At 42.2% G+C, this 25,222-nt stretch overlaps 1 protein-coding gene across 3 annotated transcripts in view; it reads left to right on the top strand.

The window, feature by feature from the left end:
* The window catches only part of hacl1 (2-hydroxyacyl-CoA lyase 1), a 120,147-nt gene that overhangs the window by 16,999 nt on the left and 77,926 nt on the right, over positions 1-25,222 (top strand). For all 3 annotated transcript variants that reach the window (XM_072253632.1, XM_072253631.1, XM_072253633.1), the window contains 4 exons: positions 1,417-1,511; positions 3,566-3,678; positions 10,453-10,588; positions 24,409-24,514. In XM_072253632.1, coding sequence (XP_072109733.1) covers positions 1,417-1,511; positions 3,566-3,678; positions 10,453-10,588; positions 24,409-24,514 — 450 coding nt within the window. The remainder of the gene's footprint in view (positions 1-1,416; positions 1,512-3,565; positions 3,679-10,452; positions 10,589-24,408; positions 24,515-25,222) is intronic.

Below are 25,222 nucleotides of genomic sequence, written 5' to 3'. Positions count from 1 at the left end.
AGCTGTGACTGAAGTTGCTGTGGAGGAACTCAGCAAGTCAGGCAGCATCTAAGGAGAGGAATTAACAGTTAATGTTTCAGGTTGAAACCTTTCAACAGAATTCTGCAGATTTCCAGCATCTGTAGAATCTTCTGTTTGTGATTGAAGTTGTAGTTGTGATTGCCCGTGCTCAGAGAAATTAAATGGTACACAATACCCATATCTTGTTGCTTGTGTAATATTGTTCTGTGCATGTGAAGCCTGTGAGAGTACTGGAGCAGATCTGAAGGATAGTTTTGGCCAGCTTTAGTGAGCTCCAACCTATCCAGGCAGATGGCAGAAAGTTTGCAATTCCCTCTTCCTCTGGGTGGCTGCCACCTTTAATTTTTCATTGTTACCCACTTCATCCCCTTTTCTCCCATCATTTTGTATTTCCCATACGATTGTCGTGCTATCCCCTCCGTAACAAATCCTTTCTCCAACTCTGACCATCTTCCCACTCTGTCCACCTCATGGACCTCTCCCAGATGGATTTCCTCTGCAATGTTAGAAGGTCATGGGGGAAAGTCTTAACTTAAAAGTACCTTCAGGGGTGGGGTATTGAAGTTCCTTCAGTGGGCCAATGAAAGAGTGATTGCTGGTAAATACTCTGACTTGCAGCATAAATGGATATACTTGAAAGTAAGAAGCTGATGGCGATCATTAATTACTGTAAACAATACTTGTTACTAACTATCTCAGTCAAATGATCTCAAAGAACATATTTCAAAATCTTTTCTGAAAGGTTCGTCTGTTATTAATTAAATAGTTTTTGGTAAGGAGAGCAAAGTTGTTATTTTTCTTCACACCAAATTGATGAAAGAAATGGAGAGAGGGATGTTCCTTTTCTCACATTTATATTTGGAAGAATTCCTGCGATTGATGATTGTGGATGAGTATTTTACTTTTTGGTGGGTTTTTAAAATTGGATTTATGTGATCAGAAACAGGCTGGTTATGTGTCTGAGTAACAATGAGCAATTTTTATCAAGGTGTTTAACACGCATGAATTTCATCTGCAGGAAGCAGAATTTGTTGAATTTTATGAATAAATCTCATTGATGAGGGAATTCTTTTCAGAAGATCTGTTAAGTCCCACTATATCGGTTAGTTGGAAAAGACAATTTCGAAGTCGCACAGGAAAATTATACAGATGTCCTAACCTATATTTTCTCCCCATCAACATCCTTTACTACGTCAGTATTTTGATTCTTTTAATCACATTGCTGTTTGTGGAAGCTAACTTTGCACAAAGTAATTACCATATTTTTGACATTAATGCTGTGATGACTCATGAAAGTTATTTAATTGACTGTACGTGTTTTGTGTCATTCTGAGACAGTGATCTGTGCTATGTAAATAAATGTCATTCTTTTTAATTCTTTACCATTTTTTAAAGGCAGTTAGAAGTAGCATGTATGGACGTCCAGGAGCCTGTTATGTTGATATCCCTGGAGATATGGTGACTTCAAAAATCCACACTGCTTCACTGAGGTAAGTGTGCGTCCCAAATTAGTCAGATGTTGGTCAATCGTTCGGACTCAGAATCAGTTTGACTATCACTGACGTATGTCGTTAAGAACTATAAGAAAAATAAGTAAGTAGCGCAAAAAGAGAACAAAATAATGAGGTAGTGTTAATAGTTTCGTGGGCTGTCTATAAATCTGATGACGGAAGGGAAGAAGTTGCTCCTAAAACATTGTGTGTATCTTCAGGCTCCAGTACCACCTCCTTGATGGTAGTAGTGAGAAGAGGGCATGTCTTAGAGGCCAAGGATCCTTAATGGTGAATGCCACCTTTTTGAGGCATCCCTTTTTAAAGATGTTCTCAGTCTTGGGGAGGCCAATGCCCACGATGGAGCTGGCTGAGTTTATAGCCCTCTGCAGCTACTTCTGATCCTGTACATTGATGCCTCCATACTAGGCAGTAACGCAACCAATTAGAATGTTCTCCATGGTACATACGACATAGGAGCAGAAATCCCCTCTTCCTACATCTGTAGAAATTTGCTAGAGTCTTTAGTGACATACCAAATCTCCTCAAACTCCAAATGAAATATAGCAGCTGGTATTCCTTCTTTGTAATTGTTTCGAGATGTTGGGCTTAGGATAGATCTTCAGAGAAGTTGACACACAGGAACTTGCAACTGCTCACCCTTTCCACTGCTGGTACTGGTGTGTGTTCCCTCGACATTCCCTTCCTGAAGTCCATAATCATTTCTAGTCTTACTGATGTTGAGGTCAAACTTCTTATTGCAACATCGCCCAACCAGCTGATCTGTCTCACTGTACACCACCTCACCATCTGAGATACTGCCAACTACAGCTGTGTCATCTATGAATTTGTAGATGGCATTTGAGCTGTGCCCAATGAAACAATCATGGGTATAGAGACAGTAAAGCAGCGGATTAATCACGCATCATAATGTGCACCTTTGTTGATTATCAGTGAGGAGGAGATGCTATTTCTGATCCAGACTACTGAAGACTACCAATGAGGAAGTCAAGTATCCAGTTGCAGAAGAGGGTACAGAAGCCAGCCTTTCGAAGTTTGTTGTTTAGTGCTGAAGGTGTGATGGTGATTGTTGCAGAAATTTTAATTTATTCAGTAATTCTCCTTATCAAAATAGAAAAATATTATTGAAACCTAACATGCCAAGAAGGGTCTCGGCCTGAATCATCGACTGCACCTCTTCCTAGAGATGCTGCCTGGCCTGCTGCGTTCACCAGCAACTTTAACGTATGAAAGAGTCGGACCGTGGTCGGGTTATGGCAGGGAGAGCTTTTCTTCCTTCTGTCCGTATGCGTGAGATGTGGGACATTTGAGAGACTTTGAACTTTTATTGTGCTCATGGACTTCTTCATCAAGTTATGGTATTGTTGCACTGTTGTAACTATGTTATATTTATGTGGTTTTGTTAGTTTTTTTTCCAGTCTTGGTCTGTCCTGTGTTTTGTGATATCACACCAGAGGAAATATTTTATTGCATTAATTACTAAATGATAGTATTGCATGCATTACTAAATGACAATAAAAGAGGACTGCGTGTCTTCATAATCTGAAAAATCACCTGTCCAGCTCTTGGCTCCATCTCTTCCCCTCCTGTCTTCTCCTATCATTTTGGATCTCCCCCTCCCCCTCCCACTTTCAAATCTCTTACTAGCTCTTCCTTCAGTTAGCCTCGGCCCGAAACGTCGACTGTACCTCTTCCTAGAGATGCTGCCTGGCCTGCTGCGTTCACCAGCAACTTCGATGTGTGTTGCTTGAATTTCCAGTATCTGCAGAATTCCTCGTGTTTGCGTTTAAAAAAATTTTTGTCTTAGCTTTTACTGAGAGGTAAATTACTAACCCTAATTTATCACACACTTGTAAATGCCGCCTTTTGTTCTTGATGTTAATGGTGTATTGTAGATGAATGTGATTGATTTTGCAATGAAACATGCATCTATGACCCTATAGTGGGTGCTTGTTCTGCAATGTTGAAGCTTATTGTGTGTTGCAAGACGGTAAGAAACAGGATAATCAGTCGAATTGTCTTTCTCGCTGTAGAACTGTTCCGTGTTGTCCCCATCCTCCGTTGTCTTCAGCAAATCCCGCAACAGTGAGAGAAGCAGTTTTGTTCATTAAAGATGCCAGGAAGCCCCTTGTTATCATCGGAAAAGGTATGCTGATCAAACATTGTATTTTAAAAGATAGGAATTGGAATCTCTAGCATACAGATAAAGGAGTTCATTCTTCTTGTTTATGGATTCCATATAGGCAATGGTAATTAGGAATAAGTTGTACAAAACTAATCACTTCCCAGTATGAACAATAAGAAAGTTGTTGTTTAGAGGAGCAACACACATCAAAGTTGCTGGTGAACGCAGCAGGCCAGGCAGCATCTGTAGGAAGAGGTGCAGTCGACGTTTCAGGCCGAGACCCTTTGTCAGGACTAACTGAAGGAAGAGTGAGTAAGGGATTTGAAAGTTGGAGGGGGAGGGGGAGATCCAAAATGATAGGAGAAGACAGGAGGGGGAGGGATGAAACCAAGAGCTGGACAGGTGATAGGCAAAAGGGATATGAGAGGATCATGGGACAGGAGGTCCGGGAAGAAAGACAAGGGTGGGGGGGGGGAACCAGAGGATGGGCAAGGGGTATATTCAGAGGGACAGAGGGAGAAAAAGGAGAGTGAGAGAAAGAATGTGTGTATAAAAATAAGTAACAGATGGGGTACAAGGGGGAGGTGGGGCATTAACGGAAGTTAGAAAGGTCGATGTTCATGCCATCAGGTTGGAGGCTACCCAGATGGAATATAAGATGTTGTTCCTCCAACCTGAGTGTGGCTTCATCTTTACAGTAGAGGAGGCCGTGGATAGACATGTCAGAATGGGAATGGGATGTGGAATTAAAATGTGTGGCCACTGGGAGATCCTGCTTTCTCTGGCAGACAGAGCGTAAATGTTCAGCAAAGCGGTCTCCCAGTCTGCGTCAGGTCTCGCTAATATATAAAAGGCCACATCGGGAGCACCAGATGCAGTATATCACCCCAGCCGACTCACAGGTGAAGTGTTGCCTCACCTGGAAGGACTGTTTGGGGCCCTGAATGGTGGTAAGGGAGGAAGTGTAAGGGCATGTGTAGCACTTGTTCCACTTACACGGATAAGTGCCAGGAGGGAGATCAGTGGGGAGGGATGGGGGGGTTGAATGGACAAGTGAGTCGCATAGGGAGCGATCCCTGCGGAATGCAGAGAGAGGGGGGAGGGAAAGATGTGCTTAGTGGTGGGTTAAAATAAGGTTAGGATTAGTGCAGAGGGAGTGGAGAGCAGAGCATTCCGAAGGAGTGAGGTTGGAATGGGGACAAGGTGCGGTGAAGTCGAGACGGTTGATGTCCCGTTGTTGTTGTTTAGAAGAGATTGGTTTCAGGTAACTACATTTCTGAATAGTAGGTGGCAGCAGCACTCTTGAGTTGTACACTGTGGTGCAGAAACTGACTGCAGAGCAAATGACATTTACAATAAATACATGGGGGCTTTAGGCATATGCAGGGAGTGGTAGCCTACCTGTTCGTTTAGCTTCCTCAACAACCATCTTAATGCAGAAGTGGATTAAATTTTCCATTTCTACCTCCTGTGCATATTAAGCTCTCTATGCAGTGCATTTCATAAACAGGCAGATACAAGGGACCTTTTAAAAAGATAACTGACCTTATGAATAGAAATCAGCTTCCAAACTTCTTCACTTTTGAAATTGCTTCACTGGGCATTGAGAATGTGGGTCACACATCAAATAATAACAGGACCTGGCAGAGATGGCCAATTTCCTTGAACCCCTGGAATTTGTGGAAAGGGACAGGATGTCACAGATGGATGATGGGTGTAATAGTTGTTTGTATGCCTTCTCTGTGTTGGCAAATGCCACTAAGGGAGTGACTGAATGTTGTCTGCCAACATCTCACTCCACAGACCCAAATAACACCTGACAATACTGAAAGAGTTAGACTTATAAAAGTAAATACTTATTGAAATCAGATATAGTTGTAGGCTGATTTTAACTTTCCTAATATTGACCTGGACTGCTATTGTGGAAAGTGTTCAGATGGGGCAAAATTTGTTAAGTGTGCCTAGAGAAGTTTTTCCTCAAGCAAAATGTAGATTGCCCTTCTAGAGAGAGGACAGCACTTAACCTCCACTGGAAAGAAAGCTGAGCAGGTGGCTGAAATGACATTGGGGAGCACTTTAAGATCAGTGACTATAATTGTATTAGTTTTCAAATGGTTGTGGAATAAGTAGTACCAGTCTACAAATTACAGCCCTAACTTGAAGCAAGACCAGTCTTGATGGTATTATGCAGGAACTTGCAAATTTGATTGGGAGTAGCTGTTACAAGGTAAAAGGACAAGAGGTAATGGGAAGGTTTTTAAAAGTGAAATAGGGTTTTAATTGTGTTTTTCCGAAGAGGATTGTCAAGGACAGGACTGCAGATTTTGTGTAGATGGACTTCAGCAAAGTCTCACATGGTAGACTAGTCCAGGGGTTAGGTCACGTTGGATCTGGGAGAATACAGAATTGGCTTGATGGTAGGCACCAGAGGGTGGTACTGGAGGCCTATTTATCACGTTGAAAGCCTGTGATCACATGTTTCACAGGGATCAAGTGCCATTTCACTCATGTTGGACGTGTGGTGAACATTGAAAAAGGTTGTCTGAGGTTACAATAGGATCCAGATCAATGAGGACATTGTGAGAAGGAACGATAAATCGAATTTAAGTCAGACAAGTGTGAAATGCGACATTTTGGGAAATTAAACCAGAGAATGGTAAATGACAGACCTTGACCAAGTCCCACATGGGAGGATGGTCAATAAAGTTCAGTCGCTTGGCATTCAGGTTCAGGTAGTAAATTGGATTCGACATTAGCTTGAAAGAGAGGCCAAAGAGTAGTATTAGATGGCTGCCGCTCTGACTGGAGGCCTGCAACTAGTGGTGTGCTGTAGGGAGTGGTGCTGGATCCATTGTTGTTTGTCAACTATATCAACTATCTAGATGGTAATATGGTAAACCAGATCAGTAAACTTGCATAATGGACACCGAGGAAGGCTGTCACAGTTTGCATTGGGGTCTGCAACAGCTGGAAAAATAGGCTAAAAATGGCAGAAGGAATTTATAAGACCATAAGATGTAGGAGCAGAACTGGGCCATTCAGCCCATCGAGTTTGCTGTACCACTTCATGACTGATCTATTTCCCTCTCGTCATCATTCTCCTGTCTTATTAAGACCAGGAGACATAGGAGCAGACTTAAGACAATTAATATGGATAAGTGTGAGGACTTGCTCTTTGGGAGTCCAAACCAGAGTAGGGCATACATGTTGCATGGTAGGGGATTGAAGAATGTGGTAGAAAATAAGGGATCTGGGAATAGAGATCCATAATTCTTTGAAAGTGGCTTCACAGGTAGATGGATTCATAAAAATAGCTTGTGGCACATTGGCCTTCATAAATCAAAGTATTGGGTGTGGGTGATGGGACGTAATATGGAAGTTTTATAAGATGTTGGTGAGGCCAAATTTGGAGTATTGTGTGCAGTTCTGGTAATTTACCTGCAGGAAAGATATCAATATGATTGAAAGAGTCCAGACAAGGACTTGAGGACCTGAGGTATAGGAAGAAGTTCAATAGGTTAGGACATTTTTCCTTGGAATGCAGGAGAATGAGAGGAGATTTTATAGAGGTACAGTGTACAGAATTATGAGAGGTAGAATTATGTGATAGGGAAACTAGACCTAGAAGTCATAGGTTAAAGGTGAAAGGTGAAATATTTAAGGGGAACCTGGGAGGGTTTAGTCAGAGGATAGTTCATGTATGGAATAAGCTGCCAGCAGAAGTGGTGGATGTGTGCTCGAATGCAACATTTGCGAAAAGTTTGGACAAGTGCATGGATTGAGGGCTGTGGTGCAGATACAGATTGATGAGACTAGTCGGAATAACAGCAGTAAGGTCTAGATGGGCCGAAGGGCTTGTTTCTGGCTGTAGTGCTTGATGATTCTACGACATGGCCCTGGGATGTTTTACACAACAGTGAGAGCCAGGGGTACAAGTACGTAGCTCCCTGAAATAGGTGATAAAAGTAGACAGGGTGGTGAAGTAGATGTGTGCATGCTAGCGTTCGTCAGTTGGGGATTTTGTAACTACGCTGTCAGACTTTAGTGACAGTATACCTGATATATTGTGCATAGTTCTGTTCGCCATTCTGTAGGAAGGCTGTGATTAAGTGAGAGAGGGTGCAAAAATATTGATGTGAATGTTGCCAGGATTAGAGTTTTTGAGTTTTGAGGAGGGACTGATTAATTTGATTGGTGAATCGTAGAGGTTTATAGAATCATGCAGAGTATAGATGAGTTAGGTGGTCATAGCCTTTTTCCAAAGGTGGCGGGGGGGGGTGGGGAGTAGTCTGAAGCTAGAGTGTAGGTTTGAGAGAAAAGATTTAAAGAGCTGAAAGGCAAGCTTTTTCCACATAGAGGGTGGTGGGTGTATGGAACAAACTGCTTGATAAAGCTGTATAGTTGGGTACAATTACAACATTTGGATAAGTGCCTGAATAGGAAAAGCTGTGAGTGATGTGGGCCATATTCTGACAAATGGGACCAGTCACCTTGGTTGGCATGAATGAGTTGGGCCGAAGGAAATCTAGAATGAAAAGGGGAATGCTGAAAGAGCTCAATAGTTCAAGCAGCATCTGTGGAGGCAAATGGTATTAACCCACAGATGCAAAATGCTGAAGGAACTCAGCAAATGGCGTTGACATTTTGGGTTGACACCTTACATCAAGACTGGGAGGGAACAAGAAAGAACCGGTTGTATATATATCTCTCTCTCTCTCTGGCTATCCATCCCGTAGGATGATGATGGTTGCTTTCAGTCAATTAGTGGGGTTTATACCCCACTCCTCAGAAAGGAACAGTGTGTGTGTGAATGGATTTTAGGTGAGTAGGGGGTTGCACAGGTCCAGACCCACCCTCTCAACATCCCCTTCCGGATCCAGTGGCATGGTGGGGTCCAAGACGGCTGGAGGAAGTTCTGTTGCAGTGAATGGCCAGACCAAACTTTGATGTAAGGGATGCCCTTTCCGTACTTCACAGCACGTGTTTGCTAGATGGCCATTGACCCTACGAGAGGGTTCAACCGCCTTTTGACAGGTCTTGTTTTTGTCCTGCAGGGTGTCTAGCCACCCTCCTCACCAGGCAAGCCTGGTGGGGAAGCCAGTTTAGTTGCCAACCACCCAACCAGGCGACAGGTAGTACGGGGTTACTTGGTACCAGTAGCACTCAGACGAGTGACCTGACATGAATATGGTTGTATATATCAGTATGCAGCAGGTGGGATAGAGGGTTATTGATGGTCGATGGAACCATCTGGGGAGGGAATGATGGGCAAATGGAACTAGGTCGGGGAGGGTGGGTAGGTGAAATGCTGGTAAATGATATATGGGCCCAGCTGGGAAGGGGGTGATGAGCAGATGGAACCAGCTGGGGGAAGGGAATGGGAGGGATGAATTAAAGGAGAAGGTAACTAGGTGAGCAGGTGAGTGTTTGTATTGTATGATTGCACTGGAGGTGTGAGCTAGTGAAATTGGAAATCTCAATATTCATGCCTTTGGTTTGGAAGATACCCAAAATGAGATGTTGTTCTTCCAATTTGTATTTGTCTTCTCTATGTCAATGGTAAAACAATATGCTTGTAAATCTCAACCCAACATATTGATTTATTCCTTTTACCTTTGCAGATGCTGCTTGACCTGTCAGATTCTGTACTTTCTTGTTTTAGGATCTCTAAATTGGATGACTGCTTGCCCGACTTCCTGTCCTAGATGAGCTGGAAATTTCTCTCTAGATTCGTTTGGCATGCTGTACATAGTTTATTGTACGGAGGAATTTCCAGGATGTTATGTATTCATCTCAGGAAAAACATAAATTACTGTTTCTAGTTTATATAAAAAGAGTAAATAAACAGTAATATGAAGGACCACCTACCACTCAATTTAGGATTAATACTCATCCCTTGAACTTTGCAACAATTAAATAACATGGACAGGATCTCAACACCAACTAATTAAAATTGTAGCTGAAACATCTGCAGTGTTCCTTCTGGTTTCTCCATGGATCTGATGTGCAAATACATGGGACTTCTAGACTTGTGCTGTAGTGTTTAGCAACATTTTTGTGTTTTTCTGTGCACTGTGGCTGTGAATGGTGCAGGCCACCTATGTACAAAGAGGCTTTCATAGCACATGCGTTGGTGACTTCTATGTTACTTAATGGAGATCCTATCTGGTCCCAGGAAGTGAAATCTGGCACAGGGACTAGACTCAAAGTGAATGGGTTCCTTGCAACGTTTCTCCTTCAGTCTCCCCCAATCCTCACCAACACGGTCATGCTTTCTTTTACACCCTAATCCCAAATTACAACTCTGGCACCCTACCTCACAATTATGAACTTCATATTCACCAGTCATTTCCTTAGTTTATATCTACCACACACCTGACGCTGGTCCTTCCTGGCCTCACCAGCTGTGAGGTTGAGCCCTCCCCATCTTCCCAGCTGCTCTCCCCACTGTGTCTAACCTTCCCCTTGTAGTTTTGATCCACTGTGACCAATGACCTGAAACTCCTGTGCAGGGCAACCCCATCTCACCTCATCCTGGATTGTGTATAGCATGAAGACGAAGTTGTTTTTTATGCACAAAGTAGACAATCTATTGTGCACAATGGTTTGGGTCTTGTGTGTTATTTTTTGCAGCTTTGTGTCCGTAAGAAAAAATTTGCACTATTGAGCTAATATACCCTTAAAGAGCTCAGAACAATTTCCAAGCTTTTTTTTTTCTTATCCTGGTTATATTGGAAGCATTTGTTCATGGGTGCATACATGACATGGAAGACATATTCCTTCCTTTTCTTAAAGGTGCAGCCTATTCTCGTGCAGAGGAATACATTAGGAAGCTTGTAGATATCTGTGGATTGCCATTTCTGCCTACTCCAATGGGGAAAGGTGTGGTACCTGACGACCATATAAACTGTGTCTCTGCAGCCAGATCCAGGTTAGTGCCTGAAACAAAGCTGATATTTTTCCAAATTTCAAGAGCAACTCAAGGTTTCAACACATTCTGAATGTTGAGCAACCTCTAAGTCGGGAGTTCCTAACCTTTTTTCTGCCATGGATCAATACCATTAAGCAAGGGGTCCATAATCCCCAGGTTGGGAACCCCTGCACTAAACAACCTTAAATTTACGCTTAGGTCAAGTTTCCATTTCAGGACTAATCTGAATTGTATACTTTATACACTGTATTTGCCATCATTTTGCTATTGCTCACATGTTCGTGGCTGCCAAATTATATTACCTTTAACTGATCCGCTCCATGTTTCTTATCATCGTCACAATTCATGCACTTGCCTTTTCCCATCTGCCCATGGCAAGAATGTCAGTCTCATGCTCTCCTTTGTCAATTCTGTGAATTTGACTCTACCATGGTTTGAAACTTGAGCAGAAATACTTAAGCAGTTACTGAAGGTTTTTTTTTCAGTCGACTTCACCCAGATAGTGTGAATGCATCAGATATTTTCCTGTGGCCCCGAGTCAAGGGTGCTAATGACATGGATAAAATCAAGGTTTGTGAGTTCTTCAGATTTCCCCTTCAAGAGGGCACTGGCTGCCCTTCTGTCCTGTAAGTTCCCACCACCTCCAAATGTTACTTGACTGCCAACATTTTCCAGTTTTAGTTAAAAATTTCCATTAGTTTCATGCCTTTGCTGTGATTGGCTGCTCAGCCAACTTGATTGCATCACAACTGCTGGATGCCAGAGGCCCAGCTGAACTGGTACATGGCAATGCGAACTATCAGAGAAGTGGAAATAATGATCACAGGATTTGTAGGGAGAACTTTTAGCAAGGTTGGTAGGAAATGCTATTGTTTTGTCGTTGACTAGAAATATCGGCCAATTAATTTTCTCCATCTTTCTTTCTTAAACCATCCACTCCAATCCCTTTAACTTTTACCATCTCCATCTTTTTTAATCTCTGCTACATATTGAAGGCATATGCACCATGATTAAGGCTAATATAATGATCTTTGAGTGAACTACAGTTACAATTTTGTCAATTCATCCCATATTACACCATGCTGGAAATTACTTCAAAGCTGCTCCTTTTCACCACTGTAATTTAAAATTTGACAGAAACCCATGTAAATAACTTCCACTCCAGTTAAGTAACTTAAAACTATTTGCGTGCCTGAACATCAAGTTGCACGTTTTACTTCAAAGAACTGAAATGAAATGGATGGGGTTGTCTAATAGCAAACACACACACAATTGTTCAACATTTTTAATTATGAACTAGTTTAAGTGTAGTTTTCTTGTGTCATTTGCTGAAAATTATGATGTTTGTTCTGAATAATGAGGTAAATAAACATGAGAGAATTTGAAGTGAAGGTTTGAAATTGCTTAATTATTTTTGAAGAAAATTTCACTTGTTTCCAATTGCTCAAGGAGTGAGTTTAGGCAGTTTAAATTTTGTATATTAAAACTACTGTGTTCTTAATTTTAGCATTTTGTCTGTTTTATTTCATATTCCATTTTAAATTAGAACATTAGAACCTTGTGTTAACATTGATGAAGGAAGGTGTGGTGTTATAATGCTGTCTAGGTTAATGTTCATTGTTACCTCTAAGCAAAGTGTAACATGTATTCTGATATTCCAGAGTATTGTCAGAGGCAGTGTCTTCCAACATACAAAAAAACTTTTTTAGGTGGGCAGCTTTAGCAGTCAGGGAGGTCTTTTGAAAATTGTATGCATGAATATTAACTAGGAATACCCATTTTTACTATTAGAGATATACCCTTTCATCATCTATACAAACTTAGATGTTGATATATGTGAGCAGATAGCTATGCCAGGACAAGGTGATGCCACCTCTTAAACATTTGCATTTGCTTTCTTTAAATTTGTTTATGTTCCCTAATATTCATTTAGAGCAGAAAGTCACAGTTCTTGGTTAACTATGTGAAATCAGGGCTATAGCAGTTCATCTGATCCAATTATATCTTCCCACATTTTTGAAACATAAAACATATTGAAGGCATATGAAGGTACAAAATATAAAACCTTTTTGCTTTGTGCATGAAGGAACAAGATATGTTAGATCTGGTATTATGAAATGAGAGCAGGTTATTTGCTGAATTGGTAGTTAAGAAGCCTTAAGGAAAAAGTAATTAATAATTTGATAGAATCTTATGTAAAAATTGAAAGTGAATTGAGTCCTTTTTGAAACCATTCTCTGTCTGATTAAAGAAAACCACAAAGACAAAGATGCGAGTTGCCTATGATAGATTGTGAAATTAAATTAAAATGTGAGAGAGTAAACAAGCCACAGCTAATAGTTAACGTTTTGTACATAGTTTACAGGTAATATATATCCCATTTAAGGCAAAAACAAACCTCAGTAGGAAAACAGTTGTACTCACTGCAGTGTTGCCACAAGAAACAGCAAGCATGAGGATTGGGAGATTTCAGAATACAAAGACACTGATTGAAAAGGGGAAGCATAATGCATGAGTAGGATAGGAAAAACTGAAGTGGATATGAAGATAGTGGATGCAAGTTGCAAATGTTACAATGCTGTTTAAGGAAAGAGAGGGAAAAATGAGAAACTAAAGACCAGCAAACCTGATGAGATAGAATTGATTATTAAGGAAGTATTAAAGATGCATAAATAATGACATTGGGACATGAAAGGGAAGTAATGTAGGCAAACTTCAAGGTAAATTTATTATCGAAGTACATATATGTCACCATATACGACTCTTGAGATTCTTTTTCTTGGGGATGTACTCAGTAAATCCATAATAGAATAATAACCATAATAGGATCAATGAAAGACTACACCAACTTGGGTGTTCAATCAGTGTGCAAAAGACAATACACTGTACAAATACATAAAGAATAATAGTGCTAATAAATAGACAGACAATGAGTATCAAGAACATGAGATGACGAGACCTTGAAAGTGAGTCTATAGGTTGTGGGAACATTTCAGAAATGGGCAAGTGAAGTTGAGGGAAGTTCCTGAACTTGGTGTGGTGAGTCCTGAGGCCCCTGTACCACCTTCATGATGGCAACAGCGAGCAGAGAACATGGCCTGGATGGCGGGAGTCCCTGATGATGGATGCTACTTTCCTGCAACAACACTTCGAGTAGATGTGCTCAATGGTGTGGAGAGTCTTACTCATGATGGACTGGGTTGTATCCACTACTTTTTGTAGGATTTTCCATTTAAGGGCATTAGTGTTTCCATATTAGGCTTTGATGGAGCCATCTATAGAAGTTTGTAAAGTTTTATATACAATGCCAAACCTTCCTAAATTCTTAAGGAAGTAGAGAGACTGCTGTGCTTTCTCCATAATTGCACTTAATTGCCTGGCCCAGGTCAGGTCCTCCAAAATACAAAAGAATTTAAATTGCTGACCCGCTTCATGTGTGATCCTCCGGTGAGGAGAGGCTTACGGACCCCTGGTTGCCTCTTCTTGAAGCTAATAATCAGCTCCTTGGTCTTGCTGACATTGAGTAAGAGGTTGTTGTTATGGCACCACTCAGCCAGATTTTAAGTCTCCCTTCTATATGTTGATTCGTCACTACCTTTGATTTGGCTTACAACAATGAAGTCATCAGCAAACTTGAATATGGCATTGGAGCTGTGCTTGGCCACACAATTATGTGTAAAGTGAGCTATGCATACAGCCTTGTGGTGTACCTGTGCTAATGGAGATTGTGAAGGAGATATTTTTGCCAATCTGAACTGACTGGGGTCTTCAAGTGAGGTAATCAAGAATCCTATTGTAAAAGGAGGTATTGAGGCCAAGGTCTTGGAGCTTATTGATTAGTTTTGAGTTGATAATGGTATTGAATGCTGAGTTGTAGTCAATAAAGTGCATCCTGATGTATGCATCTTCACTGTCCAGATGTTCCAGAGTTGAATGAAGAGACAATGAGATGGCATCGGCTGTGGACCTGTTGTGCTGGTAGACAATTTGGAGCGGATCCAAGTCGCTTCTCAGGCAGGAGTTGATATGTTTCATCTCCAATTTCTTAAAACAATTCTCACTGTGGATGTAAGTGCTACTGGACAATAATCATTGAAGCAGGTTACTATGTTCCTCTTAGGTACTGGTATAAGTTACACCTGCTTGAAGCAGGTGGGTACCTCAGATTGCCAAAGTGAGGGGTTAAAGATCTCAGTGAACACTTGGCCAGTTAATCAGCACAGGTCTTTAGTACTGGACCAGGTACCCCTTCATGGCTGGATGCTTTTTGTTGATTCATCCTCCTGAAGGCTGCTCATATGTTGGCCTCAGGGACTAAAGTCACAGGATCAGCAGGGGATGTGGGAGTTCTTGATGGTTCTTCCATGTTTTGACAGTTAAAGTAAGCATAGAAGGCATTGATCTCACCTGGAAGCGAAGCTCTGTGGTTGCCTATGTTGCTTGAGTTTACTTTATAACAGGTGATGGCATTCAAGCCTTGCCACAACTGTTGAGCATTCTTTATTGATTCAAGTTCAGTCTGGAATTGCCACTTTGCCCATGAGATGACTTTCTGGGGATTGTATCTAGACCTTTTTTAACTTTGCTGGTCACCAAAGTTACAAAGACTTGGTTGTTGCAGATCTCATGGTTCATCCAGGGCTTCTGGTTGGGGAAGGCTCTGATGACTTTGTAGGTACACAGTGGTCTACGACTGTTTTAATAAGTCTGTGACAACCATGGTATATTTATTCAGATCCACAATTGAGTTCTTGAATGTGGCTTAGTCTATTGTAAAACTGTTGTAATTAGTAGATTTTGGACTTTCAGAAGGCACACACAAGGGATTAACAAATTTAGATTTGTAGTATTGATACAGATTGAGAATGAATGACAGTCATTTTTGAATTATTATCGATGGGAGATTGTGAACGCAAGATGCCGCAAGGATCTGTGCTGGACTCCCAAATGTGCTTAATTGATATTGATAATTGAATGAGGGTAGCAAAGATAATATATCCAAGATTGCTGATGATTCAAAGCTAGGTGACAGCATAGGGCATGGAAGATTTAAAGAGTTTTGGAATAGATATAGAAGCATAATAGAATGGGGAAATGTGGTGAAAAATGAGAAGCAAACTACTTATCAAAATAGAAATGCAGATTGTCATTTAACTCTGATGCCCTTGATGTGAAGAAACTTCAAGATGGGGTGCGAGCTGATGTTCAACTCCATTTCACAGATGAAAGTGTCCATTAATTACTGATTAAAGCATTGAGGAAGATTGAGACATCGAGGTGAATGCAGAAGGCAAACAAGAGTTCAGCACAGACTGTTCTCCTTACCATTGCTGCGGAGAAGGAGTCTGTGAGTGGCCTATCTCTGTGTGTCTCGCTGTGGGACACTCTGATGCTCTGTGAAAATGTTGTGTCTCTCCCTTTGGTGGTGAAGGAGGATGTTACTGTGGTTTTGCATTATGGATTGGAGTATTGCGTTTATAGATTGTGGACTTTTTTCAGACTTATGGTTTCTATATTCTGTATTTTTCGCCTGTTCCTTTCCATTTTGTTGTGCAGGGGTGGGGGTATAGGAGTTGTTGTTCTTATTGTGCTCTGTTAGTATTTTTTTGTGTGGGGAGGGGTTTTGGAGGTCAATATTCTTGTTGCGTTCTATTTGTATTTTTATGCGGTGAAGGGAGTCTGGAGCATTGATGATCAGGATGTTGTTCTTATGCAGGGGGTGGGTTTGATGTTTCTCTTTGGATGACTTTCATGTTCTTTCTTTGTTTTGTGGCTATCTGGAGAAGAAGAATCTCAGAATTGTATGTGGATACATACTTAGATAATAAGTGAACCTTTGAACATTTGAAATGTTCAGAAACTGAAAGGTCTAAATCGAAACCTTGCTATGTCCTTAAAAATAGTTCATTGGCTATATTTAAGAGGGAGTTAGATACGGCCCTTGTGTCTAAAGGGATTGGGGGTATGGAGAGAAAGCAGGTACAGGGTACTGAGTTGGATGATCAGCCATGATCATACTGAATGGTGGTGCAGGCTTGAAGGGCCGAATGGCCTACTCCTGCACCTATTTTCTATGTTTCTGAGTCTATGAATAGTTGCTATGAATAAGATGCTGGTAGCGTAAGCAATTAGGTGCATCACTATAGCATAGCAGTGAGCACAATACTATTGCAGCTCAGGGTGTTGGGAGTTCAATTTTGGTGTCCTCTGTAAGCAAGTTTGTACGTTGCTTCCCATATGTGCTTAAGTTTCTTCTGGGTGCTCTGGTGTCTTCCCACAGTCCAAAGACAAACCAGTTAGGAGGTTAATTGGTCATTGTAAATTGACCCGTGTTTAAGCCAAGGTTAAATTGCTGGGTGGTGCCAGAATGGTGTGTAACTTTAAGTAAAATAAAAGGCAAATGTCCTTTATTGCAAAAGGATCTGAGTGCCAGAGTTGACATATCTTAAGAACTTGGAACATAGAACAATATAGCACAAGGAGAGCCCACCATGTCTGCACTGACCATAAATCTAAACTAATCCCATCTGTCTGCAGATGATGTGTGTCCCTCTACTGTTCCACTGTTTACATGTTTAAAGGCTTCTACCACCTTGTGAAATGGTATGTCAAAGGCACCAAGAGGTTCAATAGGTACATTTAATGTCAGAGAAATGTTTACAATGTACATCCTGAAATTTTTTCTTTGCAAATATCCATGAAAACAGAGTGCCCCAAAGAATGAATGACAGTTAAATGTTAGAACCCCAAAACCCCACCAGCTCCCCCCCCCACATACAAGCAGCAGCAAGGCAACGACCCCCCCTCCCCCACCAGCAAAAAAGCATCTACACTGTCCACCGAGCACTCAAGCGTGCAGCAAGCATCGATAATGACACAGACTTGCTCCTTCACCCGGTAATTCGACATATCACAGGCTCTCTCTCTCCCTAATAAGGGAAAAAAGGTTTCACAGCCAGAGGGGAGACATAACAATCAACTCGCTGATTTACGATGTTAAAAGTCTGTTACGTCACTCTTTCCGAGCTCTGTGCCCAGAGAGTCGGCCCCAGAAAGGCTCAGCTGTCTGGACACACAGCCCACGGCAGCTAACCTGCAGCTCCTGATGTTCTGTGTTCTCCTGCGACGCTTCAGTCAGGGGCACACTGTCTATCTAAAAAAAAGCAAAATTCCCTCACAAATTTCCTTTAAACTTTCTCCTTCCCACTTAAAACTATGCCCTCTAGTGTTTGACATTTTCATCCTGGAAAAAAGACTGTCTACCCAATCTATCTCTTTCATAATTTTATATACTTCTATCAGATTTTCCCTCAGCGTCTGGTACCCCAGCAAAAAAAAAAATCCAAATTTGTCCAACCTCTATAGCTAATACTCTTTAATCTGATAATCATCCTGGTGAACCTACTTTATATCTTTTTCAAAGACGCAAGACTTGTACCCCAAGATCTCTCTTTACATCTCGCTGACAGTCAGTACCAGTGTACCTTAAGGATGCATGCTTAGCCTCCTGCTTTACTTTCTCTGCAGCCCTGACTCTGTGGCTACGCACAGCTGAAATGCCTTCTATAAATTTGCAGATGATACAACTGTTGTTAGCAGGTAGTAATGAGTTTATAGGAGGGAGATAGATCAGCTGGTAGAGTGGTGTTGTAACAACAATCTTGCACTCAATGTCAGTAAGACCAAGGAATTGATTGTGAACTTTGGGAAAGGGAAGTTGTGGAATCACACACCCATGACTTACTGAGGGGTCCACAATGGAAAGAGGGAGCAGTTTCAAGTACCTAGGTGTCAGCATCTTTGAAAATCTATCATGGCCCAACATATTGATGCAATTACGAAGAAGGCATGCCAGTGGCCATATTTCATTAGGTGTTTGAGGAGATTTGATATGTCACCGAAGACTCTATCAAATTTCCACAAATGTACCAGCATTCTAACTGGTTACATCACCATCTGGTACGGAGGGTTGTCTGTACAGGATCGGAAAAAGCTGCAGGAGGTTGTAACAACCTCTTACTCACTGTTAGTAAGACCAAGGAGCTGATTATCGACTTCAGAAGAAGGAAACCAAAGGTTCACAAGCTAGTTCTCAATCGAGGATCAGAGGTGGGGAAGTTTAGCAACTTTACTAGGTGAAATAATTTTGGAGGACCTGTCCTGAGCCCAACATGTAACTGCAGTTACGAAGAAAGCATGACAGCGCCTCTGCTTCCTTAGGAGTTTTCCATGGTTTGGCATGACACCTAAAACTTTGATGAACTTCTGTAGATGTGGGGTGGAGATTATATTGACTGGCTGCATCACAGCCCGGTATGGAAACATAAAATGCCCTTGAATGAAAAAATCCTACAAAAAATAATGGATATGGCTAAGTCGATCATGGGTAAAGCCCTCCCAACCATTGAGCACATCCACATGAAATGCTGTCACAGGAAAGTAGAATCCATCATCAGAGACCCCCACCACCCAGGACATGCTCTTTTCTCATTGCTGCCATTAGGAAGAAGGTACAGGAGTCTCAGGATTCACACCACTCAGGAATAGTTATGACTCCTCAACGATCAGGGTCTTGAACCAGAGGGGATAACTTCACTTGCCCCATCATTGAAATGTTACCACAACCTATGGACTCACTTTCAAGGATCCTTCCTCCCATGTTCTCAGAATTAGAATCAGAATCAGGTTTATTATCACTGGCATGTGACATGAAATTTGTTAACTTAGCAGCTGCAGTTCAATGCAATACTTAAGTCAAGCCAAGTCACTTTTTATTGTCATTTTGACCATAACTGCTAGTACAGTACACAGTAAAAATGAGACAATGTTTTTCAGGACCATGGTGCTACATGAAACAATACAAAACTACACTGAACTATGTAAAACAACACAAAAACTACACTAGACTACAGACCTACCCAGCACTGCATAAAGTGCACAAAACAGTGCAGGCATTACAATAAATAATAAACAAGACAATAGGCACAGTAGAGGGCAGTAGGTTGGTGTCAGTCCAGGCTCTGGGTATTGAGGAGTCTGATGGCTTGGGGGAAGAAACTGTTGCACAGTCTGGTCATGACAGCCCAACTGCTTCGGTGCTTTTTGCCAGATGGCAGGAGGGAGAAGAGTTTGTATGAGGGGTGCATGGGGTCCTTCACAATGCTGCTTGCTTTACAGATGCAGCGTGTGGTGTAAATGTCTGTAATGGTGGGAAAAGAGACCCCGATGATCTCCTCAGCTGACCTCACTATCCACTGTGGTGTCTTGTGTCCGAGATGGTGCAATTTCTGAAGTAGGCAGTGATGCAGCTGCTCAGGATGCTCTCAATACATCCTCTGTAGAATGTGGAGAGGATGGGGGTGGGGTGGGAGATGGACTTTTCTCAGCCTTCGCAGAAAGTAGAGACGCTGCTGGGCTTTCTTTGCTATGGAGCTGGTGTTGAGGGACCAGGTGAGATTCTCTGCCAGGTGAACACCAAGAAATTTGGTGCTCTTAACGATCTCTACGGAGGAGTCATCGATGTTCAGTGGAGAGTGGTCGTTCCGTGTCCTCCTGAAGTCAACAATCATCTTTTTTGTTTTGTTCACATTCAAAGACAGGTTGTTGGCTCTGCACCAGTCCGTTAGGCGCTGCACCTCCTCTCTGTATGCTGACTCATTGTTCTTGCTGATGAGACCCACCACGGTCGTGTCATCGGCGAATTTGATGATGTGCTTCGAACTGTGTGTTGCAGCACAGTCGTGGATCTAGCAGAGAGAGAAAAAATTAATAATAAATAAAATAAAACAATAAATAAACAGGTAAATCAGTTACTTATATTGAATAGATTATTAAAAGTGTGCAAAAACAGAAATACTGTATATTTAAAAAAAGTGAGGTAGTGTCCAAAGCTTCAAATTCCATTTAGGAATCAGATGGCAGAAGGGAAGAAGCTGATCCTGAATCACTGAGTGTGTGCCTTCAAGCTTCTGTATGTCCTACCTGATGGTAACAGTGAGAAAAGGGCATGCCCTGGTTGCTGGAGGTCCTTAATAATGGACGCTGCCTTTCTGAAACACTGCTACTAAGATGTCCTGGGTACTTTGTAGGCTATGCCCAAGATGGAGCTGACTAGATTTACAACCTTCTGCAGCATCTTTCAGTTCTGTGCAGTAGCCCCTCATTACCAGACAGTGATACAGCCTGTCAGAGTGCTCTCCACGGTACAACTATAGAAGTTTTTGAGTGTATTTGTTAACATGCCAAATCACTTCAAACTCCTAATAAAGTATCACTCACAACATGCTGGAGGAACTCAGCAGGTCAGGCAGCATCCGTGGAAAAGATCGGTCAACGTTTCGGGCCGGAACCCTTCGTCAGGACTGTAGGGGGAAGGGGCAGAGGCCCTATAAAGAAGGTGGGGGGAGGGTGGGAAGGAGAAGGCTTGTAGGTTCCAGGAGAAATACCAGTAAGGGGAAAGATAAAGGGGTGGGGGAGGGGAGGCAGGGAGGTGATAGGCAGGAAAGGTGAAGAAAGAATAGGGGAAAACACAACGGGTAGTAGGGGGAGGCGGAACCAAGAGGGAGGTGGTAGGCAGCTGGGGGAGGGGCAGAGTGACATAGGGGAAGGGAGGGGGAGTGAATTACCGGAAGTTGGAGAACTCTATGTTCATACCAAGGGGCTGGAGACTACCTAGACGGTATATGAGGTGTTGCTCCTCCAACCTGAGTTTAGCCTCATCATGGCAGTAGAGGAGGCCATGTATGGACATATCTGAATGGGAGTGGGAAGCAGAGTTGAAGTGGGTGGCTACAGGGAGATCCTGTCTGTTTTGGCGGACGGAGCGGAGGCGCTCGACGAAGCGGTCCCCCAATCTGCGTCGGGTTTCACCGATGTAGAGGAGGCCGCACCGGGAGCACCGGATGCAATAGATGACCTCAACAGACTCTCAAGTGAAGTGTTGCCTCACCTGGAAGGACTGTTTGGGGCCCTGAATGGTGGCAAGAGAGGAGGTGTAGGGACAGGTGTAGCACTTGCGCCTACAGGGCTAAGTGCCGGGTGGGAGATCCGTGGGGAGGGACGTGTGGACCAGGGAGTCGCGGAGGGACTGATCCCTGTGGAAGGTGGAGAGGGGTGGAGAGGGAAAGATGTGCTTAGTGGTGGGGTCTTGTTGAAGGTGGCGGAAGTTGCGGAGGATAATGTGTTGGATCCGGAGGCTGGTGGGGTGGTAGGTGAGGACAAGGGGAACTCTGTCCCTGTTGTGGTGGCAGGAGGATGGGGTGAGAGCCGAAGTGCGGGAAATGGAGGAGATGTGGGTGAGGGCAAGTATATAGCCGGTGTCTTGCCTTCTTTATAACTACATCAATATGTTGGGACCAGGTTAGATCCTCAGAGACCTTGACATCCAGGAACTTGAAGCTGCTCACTCTCTCCACTTCTAATCCCTCTATGAGGATTAGTATGTGTTCATTCGTCTTACCCTTCCTAAAGTCCACAATCAGCTCTTTCATCTTACTGACGTCGTGCCAATTTGTTGCTGCGGCACCATTCCACTAGTTGGCATATCTGACTCCTGTACGCCCTCTCATCACCACCTGAGCTTCTACCAACAATGGTTGTATCATCACTAAATTTATAGATGGTATTTGAGCTATGCCTAGTCACACAGTCATGTGTATGCAGAGAGTAGAGCAGTGGGCTAAGCACACGCCCCTGAGGTGCGCCAGTGTTGATCGTCAGTGAAGAGGATATGTTATCACCAATCTGCACAGACTGTGGTCTTCCAATGAGGAAGTTGAGAACCCAATTACAGAGGGAGGTACATAGGCCCAGGTTCTGCAACTTCACGATCAGGATTGTGGGAATGATGGTATTAAATGCTGAGCTATATTCGATGAACAGCATCCTGATGTAGGTGTTTGTGATGTCTATCTATGTGGTCTAAAGCCGTGTGAAGAGCCATGGAGATTGTATCTGCCGTTGACCTATTGTGACGATAGGCAAATTGCCATGGGTCCAGGTCCTTGCTGAGGCAGGAGTTCAGTCTAGTCATAACCAACCTCTCAAAGTATCTCATCACAGTCAATGTGAGTGCTACCGGGCGATAGTCGTTAAGTCAGCACACATTATTCTTCTTAGGCACTGGTATAATTGTTGCCTTTTTGAAGCAAGTGGGAACTTCTGCCTGTAGCAGTGAGAGGTTGAAAATGTCTTTGAATACTCGTTAGTTGGTTGACACAGGGTTTCAGAGCCTTACCAGATACTCCACCAGGATCTTCTGCCTTGCCAGGGTTCACCCTCTTTAAAGACAGTGATATTTATTGTTGATTTATTTATTGTTATTATTTCTTCTTTTTGTATTTGCACAGTTTGTTGTCTTCTGCACTCTGGTTGAACTCCGTATTTTCATGGTTGTTCATTGATTGTGCCCGCAAGAAAATGAATCTCAGGGTTGTATATGGTGACATATGTACTTCGATAAAATTTACTTTGAACTTTGAAATTCTGCCAGCTTTATCGTAGGTACTGATCTGCACAGCAGTATGTCCCTGAGGACATCTTCAACAGTTGATACCTCAAAGAGGCAGCATCTATCATTAAGGACCTCCATCACCCATTAATGAATGTACAATGAACCAACCTAATTACATTTTATAATGTGTGATTGTAATTTATAGTATTTTATGTATGACACTGTACTGCTGCCATGAAACAACAAATTTCTCGACACATGTCAGTGATTTATTTGCTTAGAGGTACTGTGTCAAATGGGCCCATCTTGCCCTTTGAGCCATGCTACGCATGTGATATTAAACCGGATTCTGACTTCTGTGATCCGAAGGATCCTGCAATTTACTGTATACTTTATTCTAACATGACTTCCCTGAATGTAACACCTCACACTTGTCTGGATTAAACTATACCTGCCATTTTTCTGGTGCAGTTTAGTCCAGTCTTATTCTTCTGCCCTCTCCAGAGTGGCCCTCCATTTTCCTTTTGATTCTGTCACCATCATCAGATTTGGAGTGAGTTCCATTAAGAATGATGCTTTGGCAAAATTTGCAATCTCTGCTCCTGGTCCTTGAACTGTCCACTAATAGAACGGCTTCACTGTCTTTACACAATTTAAGCCAGCCGTGATCTTGTACACCTCTGATTAATCTCCTCCCAACCTTCTGTGCTCCAGAGGTACAGCTTTTCCAGTAAACCTTACAGCTGAAAGCGCTTATCCCCAGATCTATTGCAGTGTAGGTAGGTTCTATAGTAAATCTTATGTGTATTTTCTTTTAATTATTCTCCCAATCTGTATTTTATTTACAAGAAAGAAATTGTCTAATTTAGTAGGTGGAAGTGATTGCTGGCTCTGCTTGTCATTTTTTGATTGCCTGTTTCTTTCTCTCTGAAATCTGGACCCAGTTCATGGTTCTGAAATGTAATTCATATTGCATTTACTGACGCGGCATTTTTATAATGGATTATTGCCAACTTGCTTGCTTCTTGTAGGATGACAGTACTAGAAAAAAGTTGTATCAAATGTTTTGTATAACTGCATTGTCTCTTAATCTTAAGCATTATTCTAGTTGCATTGTGGAAATGTTTTGTGACCCCAAAATGATACTGGCAGTGAATTAGTTACTCTGCAAGTGGGGAACAAAAGGTCTAACATGATTAGAGTCACAAAAGACCAGAGACGCCACGTTTAATCTATGTGATCCCAAGGTTGCGAAGCTCTAGAATATTTTGAGAGTCTGTTTTCTTCCCCAGAAAATAGTAATTCAGGGATATATCATTAATTAGTCTGCAACCTGAAATAATTTTCAGGACATTTTATTATTCCTCAGAGCCTTGTCGAATGCAGATGTAATTCTGCTGTTGGGAGCCAGGTTAAACTGGATGTTGCATTTTGGCCAGCCGCCACGGTTCCGATCAGATGTGAAAATCATACAGGTATTATATGCTAAAACATCGATGAGTATGCTGTTCTGGTCAGTTTCTAAATTCATGGTGCTGATGTTTGCCTTCAACTATACTGTATGTTTAATTTGTATTCTCCTCTAGTGTGTTTATTTAGATTAAGTTCTAAGATAATTTCATTTCTAAGCCATTTATCTCTCTCTGAGTGACGCACTCTAGTTTTCTCGTATTGAAATGTTGACCTTCAAATAAGTGCATAAAGTGCATATCACAAGGGGCTCACCACACCATTGTGGAGGAATTTTTCACTGCAAGGAATGCTTGACAACCAGGGTGCCTTCCCTTAATAAGAATCAGTATCCACCCTTACCTGCTGCAAGTCCAGGTAACTCAAAAGTGCATTTAGGTAGATTCCTTGCACAGACTGCTGGTAACCTGATGACCAATATGAGGATAATTTGGAACTTGTTTATATTTTTATTTATTTAGAGATCATGCATGGTAGCAGGCCCTTCTGGCCCAATGAACCCATGCTGTTCAATTGCACCCATGTCATAGTCATACTTTATTGATCCTGAGGGAAATTGGTTTTGGTTATAGTTGCACCAACCAAGAATAGAGTATGAATATAGCAATATAAAACCATAAATAATTAAATAGTAATATGTAAATTATGCCAGGAAATAAGTCCAGAACCAGCCTATTGGCTCAGGGTGTCTGACCCTCCAAGGGAGGAGTTGT

This window comes from Mobula birostris, chromosome 3 (assembly GCF_030028105.1).
Source record: "Mobula birostris isolate sMobBir1 chromosome 3, sMobBir1.hap1, whole genome shotgun sequence".
Lineage (NCBI taxonomy): Eukaryota > Metazoa > Chordata > Chondrichthyes > Myliobatiformes > Myliobatidae > Mobula > Mobula birostris.
This window is presented reverse-complemented; position numbering and strand designations above follow the sequence as displayed.